The following is a 14,491-nucleotide window of genomic DNA, read 5'->3' on the forward strand; positions in this document are numbered from 1 at the left end:
GGGGGGCTGGGAGAGTAAAGCAAGAAAATGGGCTAGGTTTCTGATCTTTCAGGCTTTAAGACTGGATATCAGTGTTATGTTTCAGCCAATTAGATTTGATGTTGTTCGTGTCTATTGACTACAAAGCACAGTGATATCCTTTTTAGTCGATAATAGGCTGATAATAATAAATAATAAAAAGCACTGGTACAGCACAAATTCCCACCCAACAAGCTCTACATGTTTAACAATCTGTATTATTCCCAGCAGTTCCTAGAACTCTCAGAAACATTTTCAAATTCCCAGGAAGCATACAGTGCAAGCAGCCGATTCAGAGCTCAAACACTAATAAACTGACAAGATCTTTCGCTGTCTATAGCCGAGTAAATATTTACATCTTGGTGAAGAGAGACAAAGTCATGTTATAAGTTGACATGTTCAAATTTGATAAAAGGCTGATTTCTTATGATTTTTGGGCTGACCTTGCTTTATTTTTGTGAGTCTGCCATCTAGTGTTTCCAAGCCACCGCATATATATAAAAGAAAAGTACGAAAAAACAACAAACGTTATTAAAAAATTTCAAGGCCGTTTAAATTTCATAATCATGCACACAAAGCTTTTTACATAAACAGTGAACAGAGAGGTTTGCAATACCTTCCTACGTCTCTTTGGGCTTCTCTCTCCCCTGTGTGCTGCCACAACAGATTGATGATCACCTTCAGCGAATAAGAAAGAAAAAAGAAGGTTAAATGTTAGCATTGACTCCTCATCTTGTTAAAAAAGAAATGGGATAGTGAAATCGATCCAAAAGCTGTAGGATTTGCAATTGATACAAAAGAAAAGATAAACACACTCGAAATTAAGATGGCAACCCATTGTCCGGGAAAAAAGTGGCCATCTTATACAATACAATGTCATTATAATGTAAAAAAATAGCAAAGGGAGGAAATGGTCAGTGGCCGTTTGTACAGGTGACTGCCTAATACAAATGGCTGTTCAAGCAGATTCAACTGTATATCAACTTTCAGTACCTGTCACATTTATATCATCAATGTGAAACGATAATGACCTTAATTAATTAGACAATGACATGTTTTAAATGGTCATAAAAGGGTCAAAATCTACTGACAAATTCCTGAATTATAATAAGAAATTGAGAAGGCTTGTTGGAGAAATTCTGAATTCCCCCCGACTTACTATATTAATCCATCCTAATGTTTTCAAAGGCAATTTACCTGGAGAATAAAGACTTTCTCAGTTGTCTCTATGCTATTTTTAGTCAAAATACTGATCGATCTTAAAAAATCAGCCAACATAAAATTTGCATAGCCTGACCCAAAATCTGCAAAAATCAAGGGTCGCTCCTCCCCTTAAACTATGGTAATGACATGGGCTATTATTATGGCATGCTGAAGCTACATGCATGTGGTGCAGACTCATATGGGTGTCTTCCAAATTCTGTTTCTCTCCCTCCTTCTCTCTGGTTTACAAGCATCTCTTAATGAAGGCACAATATACACAGGGCATTCGAGTTTTAAAACAAAACCGATCTAAAAAACACCATAGACAATTCTGTGAATGCAGAATCTATAGATCATTAGAAAGACATAAACTGGAACCTCTCTGTGATTCTAAAATCTTCCTTTTACGTCAAAACGGTGGGTACTGGAACTTTTCTATGATTAGAAAATTCATAAACTGTATGGAAGATGTAATATATCCAGATTTAAAAAAAAATAAGCACAAATATTCTAAATCTTCTCCCGTCTTATTGAAAAAAAAAATGTATAAAAAAAAAAATCAATACAACACATAAAATACATACTCTGTGAGAAAGGTAAAGTCTCGAAATCATCATCATCATCAAAGATTTCAACCGGTAAATCTCTGGTCAACCCAGTGGTTGATACATCTTCTTTCATCACTTGGGGAGGAAGTGCACTGCGAAGAAACAACAAATAAAGTCAGTTACATGTGTCCAGGTAAGAAACACACAGAAAACTAAATAAAAATTTGCCCTTGCCGTTAGTTTAAACTTTAGTTGACCCTGGCCAAGGGGACTACTCGTTGTTGGGGAGAAAAGTGGTCATTTTAGACAGACTGTCTGTGACAGGTAGTTGTTTGAGCAACTTCGACTGCACATCCTAAAAACATTTCTGGTAAGAAACTTTACTCTGTAGTTCATGAACACAACAACTGAAATTTTAATGTGAATCTCAATCTTAATCTGAACACATGCACATACAAAACAATGATTAAACTTTCAAAATATTCTTCCAGTATACTTTCCCCTTTCACGAGCTAAAATGTCAAGTTAAAGCAAAGCAGTGTCAGTGTAAATTCTAAGTTGGCAACTCAAATAATGAATGTATACATGGAGAGGTTTACTAAAAAGTTCCTTTTTCAAATATTAAAGCATATCCTATATTGTTAAGTAATAGCCTTACCGCTGGGGTTTTACAGCAGCAACAGCCACAGGTTTGTTCTTTGCAAAAGATGTCATGGAAGTTTGGAAGCTTCCACTTTTACTCATGGGCTGAAAAATATTGTAAAATACAGAAGGTCAAGAACTTGTCATACAAACTACATGTGACTTGCTAACTGAATTTTAAAAAAATACAAAGAAAAAGGACGACAGATTTACACCACAAAAAGTAAGTAAGTATCACTTATGACTTAAAGTGTTATTTCTATGCTGATGATACCCAAATTTATGGTTCAACAATGTTTACCAACTTGGATGAACATGTCCATCGGGCTGAAAATTGTATTGCCTCAGTGAAAAACTGGATGAACAAAAACAAATTGATGTTGAATGATGATAAACCAGAAGTCATTCTGGCAGGCAGTGCAAAGTCTGTTAATGAGGTTGACCATGACCACATGACAACTGGTGATGCGAAAATTGCATTTTCAAGAAAAGTTAAGAATCTTGGCATCTATATTGATTCCCTGTCAATGTCGGCTGAGGTAAATCATCTGATCAGCTGCATGTATTTAGAAATAAGAAAAATTAGTAAAATATGTCATCTAATCAATACTAAGTACACTGCTTTACTAGTAACTAACTTAGTCTTATCAAGACTCGATTATTGTAACTCCTTGTTATCAGGAATATCACTGAAGAAAGTTAAAAGACTTCAAACTGTCCAACACAATGCTGCACATTAAGTTTTACGAAAAAGAAAGCGAGACTCTGCTAAACTTCTTTTACGGACATTGCATTGGCTTCCTGTTTAGAAATGAATTGTGTACAAGTTGGTCACACTATGTCACAAATGCTTGAATGATAATGCTCCATCATATTTATCAAATCTGTTATGACTGTAAATTCCAACTCGCAGTTTAAGGTCATCAGCTGACAAAAAGAAATTTCTTTTACCATCTATGGAACTTAAAACAATGGGTGAAAGGGCATTTGAATATCAAGGCCCCAAGATCAGGAATGCTTTGCCAAGTACTTTAAGAGAGATCAAATCTTTTGATTCATTCAAATGTCAGCTGAAGTCATTTTTGTTTTTAAATTAATAAGATAAATATTTGAAGTGATTTTCTGTTAGTCAGAACGCAATGTTTTATATTACTGCTGTACATTGTACTGTATTGTAAAGCACTCAGAGCCTGTGTACTTTAATTGGGGTGGAGCGCTATATAAATGTAATTTATTATTATTATTATTATCAGCTCTGCCATTGATCAGTCTGGGTCTAACTTTTAAAATGGAATCCAAAACAAAGTGTCATGATTTCTCTCTCACTCAAAGTCTACACAAACACATACAGGTATGATCAGATATAGTCATCAGATATAGAACATAGAAAGAGAGATAAATCAACTGACTCATGAATGGAAGCTACAGGTAAACAGGCCAGTCAGTTCATTCTTTGACAAAATTCGACATAACTCAGCAGAAAAGAGTAGTACCGATATAAGAGATAAAATTTTCTCTATAAAAGCTTCAATACTCAAAAGGAAAACTGAAAAGAAACAGAATTATAAAATGAACCAAACATTAACACCCTTCCCACGTGCACTGAATGAATGTGTTGATATTTAGAACACATGCAGTCCTGTCGTCAAATGTCATTTAAAGCTATCTCTACACGATACGAATATAACCTGGAGTGATAAGGTGTACCGATGCTAGACACAAAGAGTCTTCTCATTTAATGATCAGCTGTGAAATTCAGCAGAATGAAACAGACCTGTCAAAATGTAGATGCTAGAACTAAATGTGATGTTATTCTGAAGACTTCACCTCCCTTAAGTAAACAATTCTTTCGAATCAGTAAGTGTCGTTCTTCTTTATAAAAATCTTTTAAAAAGTCTCATTTTGGGAGAAGTTCCGGGGGGGGGGGAGTCCGCGATAATGTTGCAAGCCAAGGTACTTAAAACACAGTCACTCAAAATGCATCTGTACTCCAATGACTGAGATTCCACTTTAAAAGAAAATTGGAACCAGTACACTTTCCGAGAACTAAACAATCCACACATGTTTCGTCAAATACCTGTTTCTTTTCTCCATCGTGACATGCAGCTTTACTTCCTGATGAAAGCGGTGCACTGGTAGCCCTACCTCCTGATGATAACAGTGCACTGGGAGATTTGCCATCGCAAGGTGTAGACCTACTTCCAGATGAAATTGGTGCACTGATAGATTTGCCAAGGTGAGGTATGGCCTTTCTGTCTGACGAAAGAGGTGCACTGGTAATTCTGATATCACTTGATGAGCCCTTATTTCCTGAAGGAAGGGAGACTGGGGTAGTCTTTCTGTCACTTGTCCCTTTTGGAAGAGTTGAACCAGGAACAGCTGACTTTGAAGCTGCCCTTTTAAATGTGAACCTTGGAAACACAAAATGAAAAACATGCTTGTGATGAATTATAATAAATTGACCTAAAAGGAACTCTAGAAGGAGTGCTGGTACAAAATCTCTTCTCTTTGCTTGTCAATACAGTCAAACCTTCCTTATTGGAAACTTTTCATCATGGAATCTCCCTACTCCCTCCATGATAAATTCCCCTATAGATAATACACACCTAAATCAGAAACCTGCTTAACCCGGAAATCCAAAGAGATGGCAAAAATGCTTTGCCTGTTAAGTCCTGATTTGAAACAAACTCCCAAGTTTGATTCCATTGGCTTTAACCTTTATGTCCCCCTGCCAGGCAAGGAAGTGGGGAAAGGGTGCGGATTGGAGGTACATGTAGCTTTTACCCCATCCATGTGAGCCCTGAGCGGTGCAGCTGGTCAGGGTGTTGTAGGTGAGAAATCTCACTTATACTTGAGAAAGTGCACAAGTGGCTCTCAAGCAAAGAAATTTTCTTGGTTAGTTAAAGGTGTGAAATGAATTTGATCACTACCTTGATCATTGCTGCTTACAGGGAAAGAGTGGCATAGATTGACTGTGCTTATTACATCAATCAGTGAGGCTAAGAATGGAAACAGGAGATTTGCAACCGTTTCTGTATAAAATTAGCCACACAGAGGTCTGATTATGGCAAGAACAGGTGGCAATGGGTTTTTATGAGAGACTGACACATGTGATTATAGAGCCGGCAAGGAAGTATTTGGCAGGTGCGAAGTTTTGACTGCTGCTTTTCAACCGAGCAGGTAACCATTGATCTCATAGTGTGTAGGCGGGACCTCTGGACCCCCCCCCCCCATCCCCCCGTAATTTCACTTGTCCAAGATAGAAAATGTCTATACATAATTGTTGCAGTATCTGGCTATTCTAGGAGACAACCCGCAGCATGGCAGCAAAAAAACAAAAGACAAAAAAGCATGGAAAAACACACAACTGGCCATCTTTGTATCATCAATTGTATAACAAATATACAGTCGAACCTGTGGAAAACGGAATCGCAAGGGAGCCAGAAAAAAATTGCGTCTAAGACAGGGGAATTTAGTGGGTGGAGATTGGGGGGGGGGGGGGGGTCAAAGGCATAGCCGGTGGGATCAAGGGTTGCTTGTCTGGTCGGCAAGCACTCACAGGTGGTTAAAACTTCCCACCTCTCAGCTGCTATCTTCTCTGGTCAGTCTTATTTATCCAATTACCACCAGTGCTTGCATTTCATTGGACCAGACCACTGTTTGACCTTATTAAAAACAAACATTTGAACATCTCCTTTGCTTCCACTCGTAGCCCCACCTGTCAGTGTAATAAGCACATTCAACCAATGCCACCCTTCACTGCCATGAAACAACGATTCAAGGAACTCTTTTCTTGGCTGGCTGTATGATCAGGGCGGCAGGCATTGATCAAACTAATTTCACATCTCTGGCTACCAATGAAAATTTTCGCGCTGGAGAGCCACTCGAGCACTTTCACTGGCTCTGACACTCGTGAGATGTCACATCCACACCATCCTGACCATCTTCATCGCTCAGGTTTCACATAGATGGGGTAATATCTACCCCCCAAATGCACCCCTACCCCCCTTCCTCGTCCGACAGCATAGGGTTAAGTTTAGAGCTGGCGGAAGGAACCAAACTTGCGAGTTTGTTCCAAATCAGGACTGAACGAGCAAAAGATTTTCCGTCTTAGACAGGTAAACTCCCTTGGAAAGGAGCGGATTTTTCTCTCCGTTTCTGCGTTGGACAGGTTTCCGTTTTATACAGTTAATCAAAAAGGAATGTATCAAGGGAGGAGCGGGGAGATTCCGTTAAGACGGGTTTCCCTTTTACACAGGTTTCCGTTAAGACAGGTTCGACTATTTTATCAAAATCATTGTCTTGCAAGCTTGTAAACTGTGAATTCTACTTTTCCTATCTCACCGTCAAACTTCAATTCCACTACAAGAAAAGAGTTTTAAATACAGTACAAAGAAGTAATTTTGTCGGAGCTTCATTAATATGAGACTAGATACATCACCATAGCCTGTCATTTTGAAAGGGAAGTACGAAACAAAAAAAATACTACATCATTTCATTAGAACTTTTACAAGAAATAATTTACTATTAAAGTAAAAAGAGCAAAAAGTTAAAAAAATTTGTACTCACCCTTTGAAGGTAGCTTTTTCAGCAGCCATTTCATAGACTTGTTTTATCTAGCTGAAATACATAAAGAAACAGTATTTTAACTTAAAACTCAACACAAATTTTCATGACAATATATGACAATAAGGTGGCATTTAGAAGTGCAATGAAATTTAACACACCGCATCATGCTACAGCTGAACTGTATGCCAATATAACAAAAATTAGCAATACTTTCCCCTGAGGTTTTGTTGAATATTATGTCGCCGCAAAAGATGGTTCAATGTATCCTACCATTCAACAGCAGACTTGCTCATGCGCACTGTCAAACCTACTTGTAAACAATAAAACATTACACCAATCAAAGAAATCGTAGTGTTTCAAGAGCTAGAAGGTCCCCAACAACATTATTAATTAGTAGATTATATCATCAAGTGAAATTCTTAGTATGGTCAAAAATATTCCCTTGGATTTACCAGAATAAAAAAACAGATGTCTTGGAAAAACCAACATGATGTTATTGTTATCTTGAGTTTCTGGTGTGCTTTCATGAAACCCATTCAGTTCAATATATTCATTCAGGATGCTGAATCAACAGAGAAAACATGGACCAAAATTTTGGTAGTATCTGACAAAGTGACAAAGGCAATGAAAAAGAGTATAAGTACTGTGAGTTCATTCTCATTCTCTTGTGGATTGAGGCACCAAAAAATGAAAGTGTTAAAAATAGGCCTCAGCCTTTCAAAAATTTGTTTAAAAAAATACAGCACTTATACTCCGCCTAAGATCCCGGTGCTCAGAAGCAAGAATTCTTAGGCGAACGGGATCTTAGCTGACACACCAAGGGAAGAATCCAGTAACCCATAGGCCCACAACCTGTAAAATGGTCTCCCTTTACTCTAAACTGAACTGACTTGACGTGACCTTTGAGTGGGTTTATATGACTTTAAATGGCGAGCAAAGAATGGTCAACCTGGATGACCAATCATAGTGGCATTGAGGTATAGTATGCCATTTTAATTTTCACTTCTTATCCTATCGTGAGTCTCAACATCAACACTTATCTAGTTGTTCTTCCCCTTTACCTGTCTAAAATTTACTGCTTTCCATCTCTAACCGAACTCCCTGCCTTTGTTATGTTATTACGCACATTGTGTTTTGACTACATGAAATAAAATTCAGTCAGTCTTGTTAATTCGGGAGAAGAGACAACAACTGCTGCAGAGGTCAGGGAAATGTTCACAGTTCGATGTAATCTCGCCTAGAGTGAACTTGTTGGCCTCACCAACTCATGTAAGTTTAGGTGGATAGCTCTGATGTGAGTGCGATGTTTGGGGAAAACAAATTAAATGCACTGGCAATTTTTTTCTCATGCGTTTTTCTCAGAGGGAAAATACAATACAATCAGAATAGGTCATTGTAATTGATTTAAATAAATATCAGATTCCTCTCTCTATTCCCATCAGTTTGGTACACATCTCAGCACATTGAAAAACGTTAAAATAGTGCCAAAATTAGTCTTAATGGGTTAGGACCTTTGGTGGCCTTTTCACCCTGGCAACTCATTCAGCTTTTTTAGTCGACCTCCGTTTTTGTTTCCCATTTCAGGGCTCCCCTTTTCAGACCAACTTAAGAGGTTCTTTCACATTTTGGTTTTCTATCTTAAGGGGTATTTAAACCCTTGTTTTAGAAACTTAAAGGGTAAAAGTCAATTATTTTCTAATTTTAAAGTAAGAATTTTTGCATGTAAACATTTAACTCACACGCACGCACATTCACAAAATTTTTATTGTTATTTATAAGAGTTGTTTTAAAGCGCAAATATATTTACACTGAATTTTAGTATTTTAGCATTTTAAAGTCTAATTGTTGACCAACCGTGCAGTGAACTGTTGCGAATGCTACCAATTTGTGCTTCGCGCGCTCATATGACCGTATGCAGTTTCGAGTGCCATAAAACCCTGTACTAAACTAAACTAAGACACACATATAGTGACCCTTACTATGATTGAATGCTAACAATTTTTTAATTAACTAAAGGTTTCTTAGTAACAGCAAGAAATAAATGAGTAATATTGACTACACTTAGAGTTGTGTCCATTTGGAGGGGGGAAGGGTGGTGGTGGTTGAGCCAATCAAAAATAAAATAAATTTTACAAACCAAAAGGGGTCAATTCCAACTGTAATGCACAAAGAAAATCAGACCTGCCCATCAATGAAATCTAAAAGTCAGGATCACCCCCCGGGGGCGGTGCCACTGACTGAAGTGTCTTTAGGTCATTCCCAAAGGGGGGACATTTCTCGTTCTGGTGCTCAGTAGAATTGTAAATGGGCTGATCTAACAACGTCATACTCATAACTGTGCTGCCTTTTCTTTCCTAATCCTTATTATCGTCATTTCCTCTACTTCTTCTGTATGTTTGTCACACTCTTGTGACCCGTTATTTCCGGGGTGCCTTGATAGTCAAAGCAGACTTTGTGCTGTTGAGGCTAGAGAGGAGAGCAGAGTAAGTCTGATTCCCTGTAAAGACTTCTCTGTTGACATCCACCCCTTGGTGCTCATATGACCTTATGCAGTTGTGAGCGCCGTAAAACCTCTACTAACACTAAAAAAACTAAAAGTCAGGATCTCAGTGGGGGGAAAAAATCGGGATCAACGACAAATCACCAAGGTCACTGCCAAACTGACTTAAACAATTTCCAGGGATGTATTTTTGTTTGTGTGTGTGTGTGTGTGGGGGGGGGGGGGGGTGTGAATGTATGCGTGTGCGTTTTACCATTGTTTTTTTAAAATCCTGAAGTATCACGTCAAGCTGTCCTAGTTTAATACCCCCCCCCAGATAAGTCCCGAAAGACGCTTCAGCCGGTGTGCATGAACTAAAATTGACCCCGTACACGGACGGTCCACGACACACGCGGAACTCACTTTGGTGGGAGACATGTCACGTGGTGCGAAAGCGCAATTGAAAGAGTTTTACTGACGGGTCTTGATGATGAGCCCGGCTAACCAGAACTCGGATAAAGCTTGTTTTGAAAGTAATAGCAAAACTACGAATAATATTGACCATTTGTGCTTCGCAATTTAAACTAAACAGCTATTGGTCAGGCCATCATCGGAGAATTCTGAGTTGAAACAAAAATAAAAGCGAATATGATTATGATTTAGGGCCTAGGTCTTGAGAATGTCCCACGTCGGAATTCCCAACCAATACTACTTCCATTATACATGTTTCTTGAAACAACACTGGCGTACAAAGATCCAACACAACAACTAAATTCGACATAGACATTTAGGAAAATAGTGCTTCGAGTTTCTGCTGACAAAAAGTTTAACGAGTGCTTCCCACGACAAAAAAGAAGGCTGAGTAAGATTTTACAAAAAAATCCGACACAACAGACGGAACCAAAAATAAAAAATAAAAAAATAAAAATCCGAATACTCGGGATCAACATAGGGAAAATCGAGATGCTTGGAAATTTGGGGCAAAAAATCTGGATATCCCGAATACATTGGGATGAGTGGCAGGTTTGGAAAATAAACTAATTCCTTATTCTTCAGAGCCATCCCAGTCGTTCGATGGTGGACAATTCAAGTTTACTAGATCTAGTGTGTTAAAGAAGGATGGGGGTAATCTCACGGCAAGGGTAAACTCAAGGCACGACACCGGCAAATATAATGCGACCGACCACAATGTGGGTGGAGCTTAGACTGTGCTCCAGCAAGCCGGTGTCGCCGGGAACTGCGTGCAGCTGATGAGTAGATTCTAGGTCTTCTGCTTCTGACACAGAGTCCCAGACAAAAGGTGACTATGGTGTTATGTGTGTGGGTGTGTTGTTAAATCATTGACTCGGCTTCGAGGTAGAGAAGGGGGGAAATGACGATTGCAAGACGCACACTACCTGAGTTTTAAAGCGTATGCAAACCCCCGAAACGAAATTTTAAAGCGTAAAGCTCACGCACCACCAAAACTTTAAGGGGGTAATTTGCAGGTTTAAGGGGTAATATATGCACAAATGTGCGTAAAGGGGAGCCCTGCATTTTTTTTTTAAACTCATGCATCCGTCTCATGGTATACGTTTTATATACTTTTTTTGCAAGTTAGTAGTATTTTGCATGCTGAACACAATATAATGGCCTTCATTTTTGCCACAAAGTTGAGCTATTGACGTTTGAAAACAGAACTATATTACAGTAGGACCAAAGGCGTATAAATATGAATTTGTATTTGGTCCAAAAAACGTGAGCTGTCTTAGCTGCTGCTATCAACATCGAGATTTACACCCAAATAAAAAAACAGAGCATCCTCATCCGATTCATCCATAGAAGACAAAACCACAGAAAAACTGAACCGGATGCTTGAGATTAAGATTCCGACGACACAACAGGGAAGGCCAAGGGAGAAGCAGTAGTTGATGCCAGCAAGTCCACACTCTCACTACTCTCAGTCTCAGCAGCCTCTATCTCGGCACGCGTGTACGTTGCAGTCGCTGTGAGTTCTGGAGAGAGTTCCCAAGTCAACTAAATGTAGTTCCAACCCAATCCGTATATTTTTTTGCAATCCATAACGAGCACTTCAAGTTCTCATTTCAATTTCCCGAACAGCTCAAGTTACACTTAAGCACTTTGTGGGGTCACTCAATTCATTTTTTAAGCCTAGAAACCCCAAAATGTCCATTTTTTTGTTTTTTTTGTTCAATGCGTTCTTTATAGGGAGGTATCCTTTCCATTAATAGGCGTATATAATCCCAAAATCCCCGCGCATTCATCGGCCTCGATGTGGCCTTCGGCCCCGGTCGAAGGGGCTGCTTGGATCCAGCCAGAAACCAGACAAAAAATATGGTCATAAATAGTCATTATTTTGAAGCCGGGCGGGTTGTACGGATGGACGGATAGCACAGACAGTACTCTACATGGCTGCAGAAGTGAAAACGAAACTAAACGCGCGGTTTTTGGCATTTCACCGGGAGCGCGGATGAGGGGAAGATTGAAGAATACTGGACCACTCGTACATTATTGCGCGAGAATGTGGGGTAGATGGGGCGGGTGGTTGGGGCGGAGGAGGGGGGAGGGGGGTTCAGGGGGGTCTTCCCCCTGACAAAATTTTAATGAATAGATCTACCGGTCCGAGATTCTCCATTGAGAGATATATTAAAAACGGGAAAATCATGAATTCCTAAGGTTGAGACATAGGCAAAGTCAGTCCGCTGGTCCGGTATTCTTCAATCTTACCCGGATGAGTTACGCATGCGCAAACAGCATGGTTATCCATACAATTGTGCGAGCAACTCTGTCTAGTTGACATTCTCTCTGTAAGGGCATGTGACTTCAGAGGTAGGCCTGCAGTACAGTTGATCTATTTTAACAGTACATACTACAGACAGAGTCAGTCACCCAGTAATTTGAGTAAACCTTGCTGAGAAAGACATCAAAGTAAAGTACAGTCGAACCTGTGTAAGACAGCCACCCATTGTCAAGGAGAAAAGTGGCCGTAAAAGACAGGTGACCGTCTTAGGCAGGACTGATCAAGATGAAGAAAACAAACCCTTCCTTCCTGAGGTCCCAACCAAAGGTAGCCGCATTGTTGTTGTTGTTATTGTTGTTGTTTTCGCTGTGTTTCTTAAATTCTTTTTTCCCCCTTTTGTTGCTGCTTTTGTACAAGGGTGACAATAAAACGAAATGTGTCAGACAAGGAGGACCGAGTGCTATGGTAAAACAAACACATGGGTCGCCACCACTCAGAGAACGAGCGACGCTTCTGTCTCAAGTTCATGTTGACGTCCATTGTTACTTTGTCACAGACTGGGTAAACAGTGACCACTCATCTCACGATTTGTGTATGAGTTCTGGGCGGGGCTTAGGTTCTGACTCATGAGGGATAACACGCTTACCTCAATGGCAGCTGACAATTTGTTACCTATTGGTCAACAGTGGGAGGGGCCTACGCAACATGATCGGTTGGAGGGACTACCTACTTATGAATGACCTGAGGTTCGAAAAGGGATAATTTAGGTCAATTTCCGAATGTTTTACACTCAAATTGTTCTTTGTACCTGCACAAGGGTATTTAAACAAGCTAATTTTTTATCAGGTAGATCTAGTATCATTTCATACAAAATCAAGCTCATTTGAAATATTTTGTATAGAAAAATGGAAGTCTTGTTTCCTGACTATCCTTTCGAGCTCCTCATGTCTAAGTGGGTCAATTTCTTCTATAATTTCATTGGACGAACATCTAGAGCTATCAACTTGGCATGTTTTTAATGAGACGTATGCCTCGATTACGAACCAACGCAGGTGGTTCTAGAAGAAGGCCACAAACGCACACAAACTCAAGCAGACTGACGCACACACACTTGACCTGCGTGAATGGGGATCCGACTCGGGACCCGAATGACACGTAAGAGGATGCGCGCTGCGCGTGCGCTGAACCAGGAGCTACACTGACTCGGGACCAGAACGCAGGCGAGGTGCCGAAACAGGCTTATCGGGCTACATAAATCCGGCTCCCGCAGGATGAGGGTTAATTTGGTCGTCTACAAAGACAAAGATGCTACGGCTATTTAACTTTTCGAATCGAACCGAACTACGCGGGTCGCCATTTTGTTTTGCCCGGAAGTTCTCGCGCTACTCCTCTCTCTCTCTCTCCACTGCCCACAGACAAAATTGTACGCTTTTTGTAGGCAAGGCCTAACAGTAGTAATGGAACGTTTGTTCACCCGGGGCCGGGGTGAGAATAGAGGTGGCCTCCTACAAAACAGACACAAACCTTCAGAAAACAGTATCAGATGTCATAGTCACTGATAGTCATAGTAAAAAGTAGATCTAGATAATCTAGTACGACAGACTTCAATTCCAAGTTATAGGCCTTTGGCCTTGGTCACGATGAAAAGAAAATATGCAGTCAGTAGGCCCTAATTGTAATAGAGGAGGTAGATCTAGATTAGTAAGATCAGGTCTATTCCTCCATTCGGCTTCGCATTTTTCGCATCAGGCGCGCCAGCCCAGCGTCAACAACAACAGTACAGAGTAGCAGAGCAGACCGGAAACCAAGCATTTGGCGTGATGAAGTTCACATAGTGTGTGTACAAGGGTTTGTAAATTGGACGATTATTAATTTTGTGTGTGACAGTGCTACTCTTTGTCTCGAGTGGCAGGCAACGAGTTATAGCCCCCAAAAGATATTATTTTTAGGACAGTGGTTAGCCCATAAAGATCTACATGGTGTTTATTCATAGGTGAACGAAAATGAACTCAGAGGTAAAGAAAAAATTAAACAAAAACTTAACAATGCATACCAAAACTTATTCAAATGAGGAGTGGAACTTATGCCCCTATCAGAGGGTCAAATATGGTACATTGCGTAAATAATTTAAGGCAGTATCTAACACTAAAGCATTTGATATTCAAATCACTCAAAGTTCTGTGGCAAAAAAAGGCTTTGCGAAAGATTAAACAGCTAGAATAACCAAAGCAGAGCAGAAAATAACAACTGAAAAGCCACACTTATCTGTGGCACTAAATTAGACTATAGTCT

The 14,491-nt window shown here is 39.8% G+C and overlaps 1 protein-coding gene across 2 annotated transcripts in view; it reads right to left on the minus strand.

The window, feature by feature from the left end:
- The window catches only part of LOC101856181 (Bloom syndrome protein homolog), a 53,037-nt gene extending 39,045 nt beyond the window's left edge, over nucleotides 1-13,992 (minus strand). For both annotated transcript variants that reach the window (XM_005098422.3, XM_005098421.3), the window contains exons 1-6: nucleotides 13,724-13,992; nucleotides 6,981-7,031; nucleotides 4,489-4,822; nucleotides 2,428-2,516; nucleotides 1,806-1,921; nucleotides 635-696 (exon numbers count right to left, since the gene is read on the minus strand). In XM_005098422.3, the coding sequence (XP_005098479.1) occupies nucleotides 635-696; nucleotides 1,806-1,921; nucleotides 2,428-2,516; nucleotides 4,489-4,822; nucleotides 6,981-7,009 (630 nt within the window). In that variant the 5' untranslated portion in view covers nucleotides 7,010-7,031; nucleotides 13,724-13,992. The remainder of the gene's footprint in view (nucleotides 1-634; nucleotides 697-1,805; nucleotides 1,922-2,427; nucleotides 2,517-4,488; nucleotides 4,823-6,980; nucleotides 7,032-13,723) is intronic.
- Between the last annotated feature and the right edge of the window lie 499 nt (nucleotides 13,993-14,491).

Source organism: Aplysia californica, unplaced genomic scaffold (assembly GCF_000002075.1).
Source record: "Aplysia californica isolate F4 #8 unplaced genomic scaffold, AplCal3.0 scaffold00182, whole genome shotgun sequence".
Classification (NCBI taxonomy): domain Eukaryota; kingdom Metazoa; phylum Mollusca; class Gastropoda; order Aplysiida; family Aplysiidae; genus Aplysia; species Aplysia californica.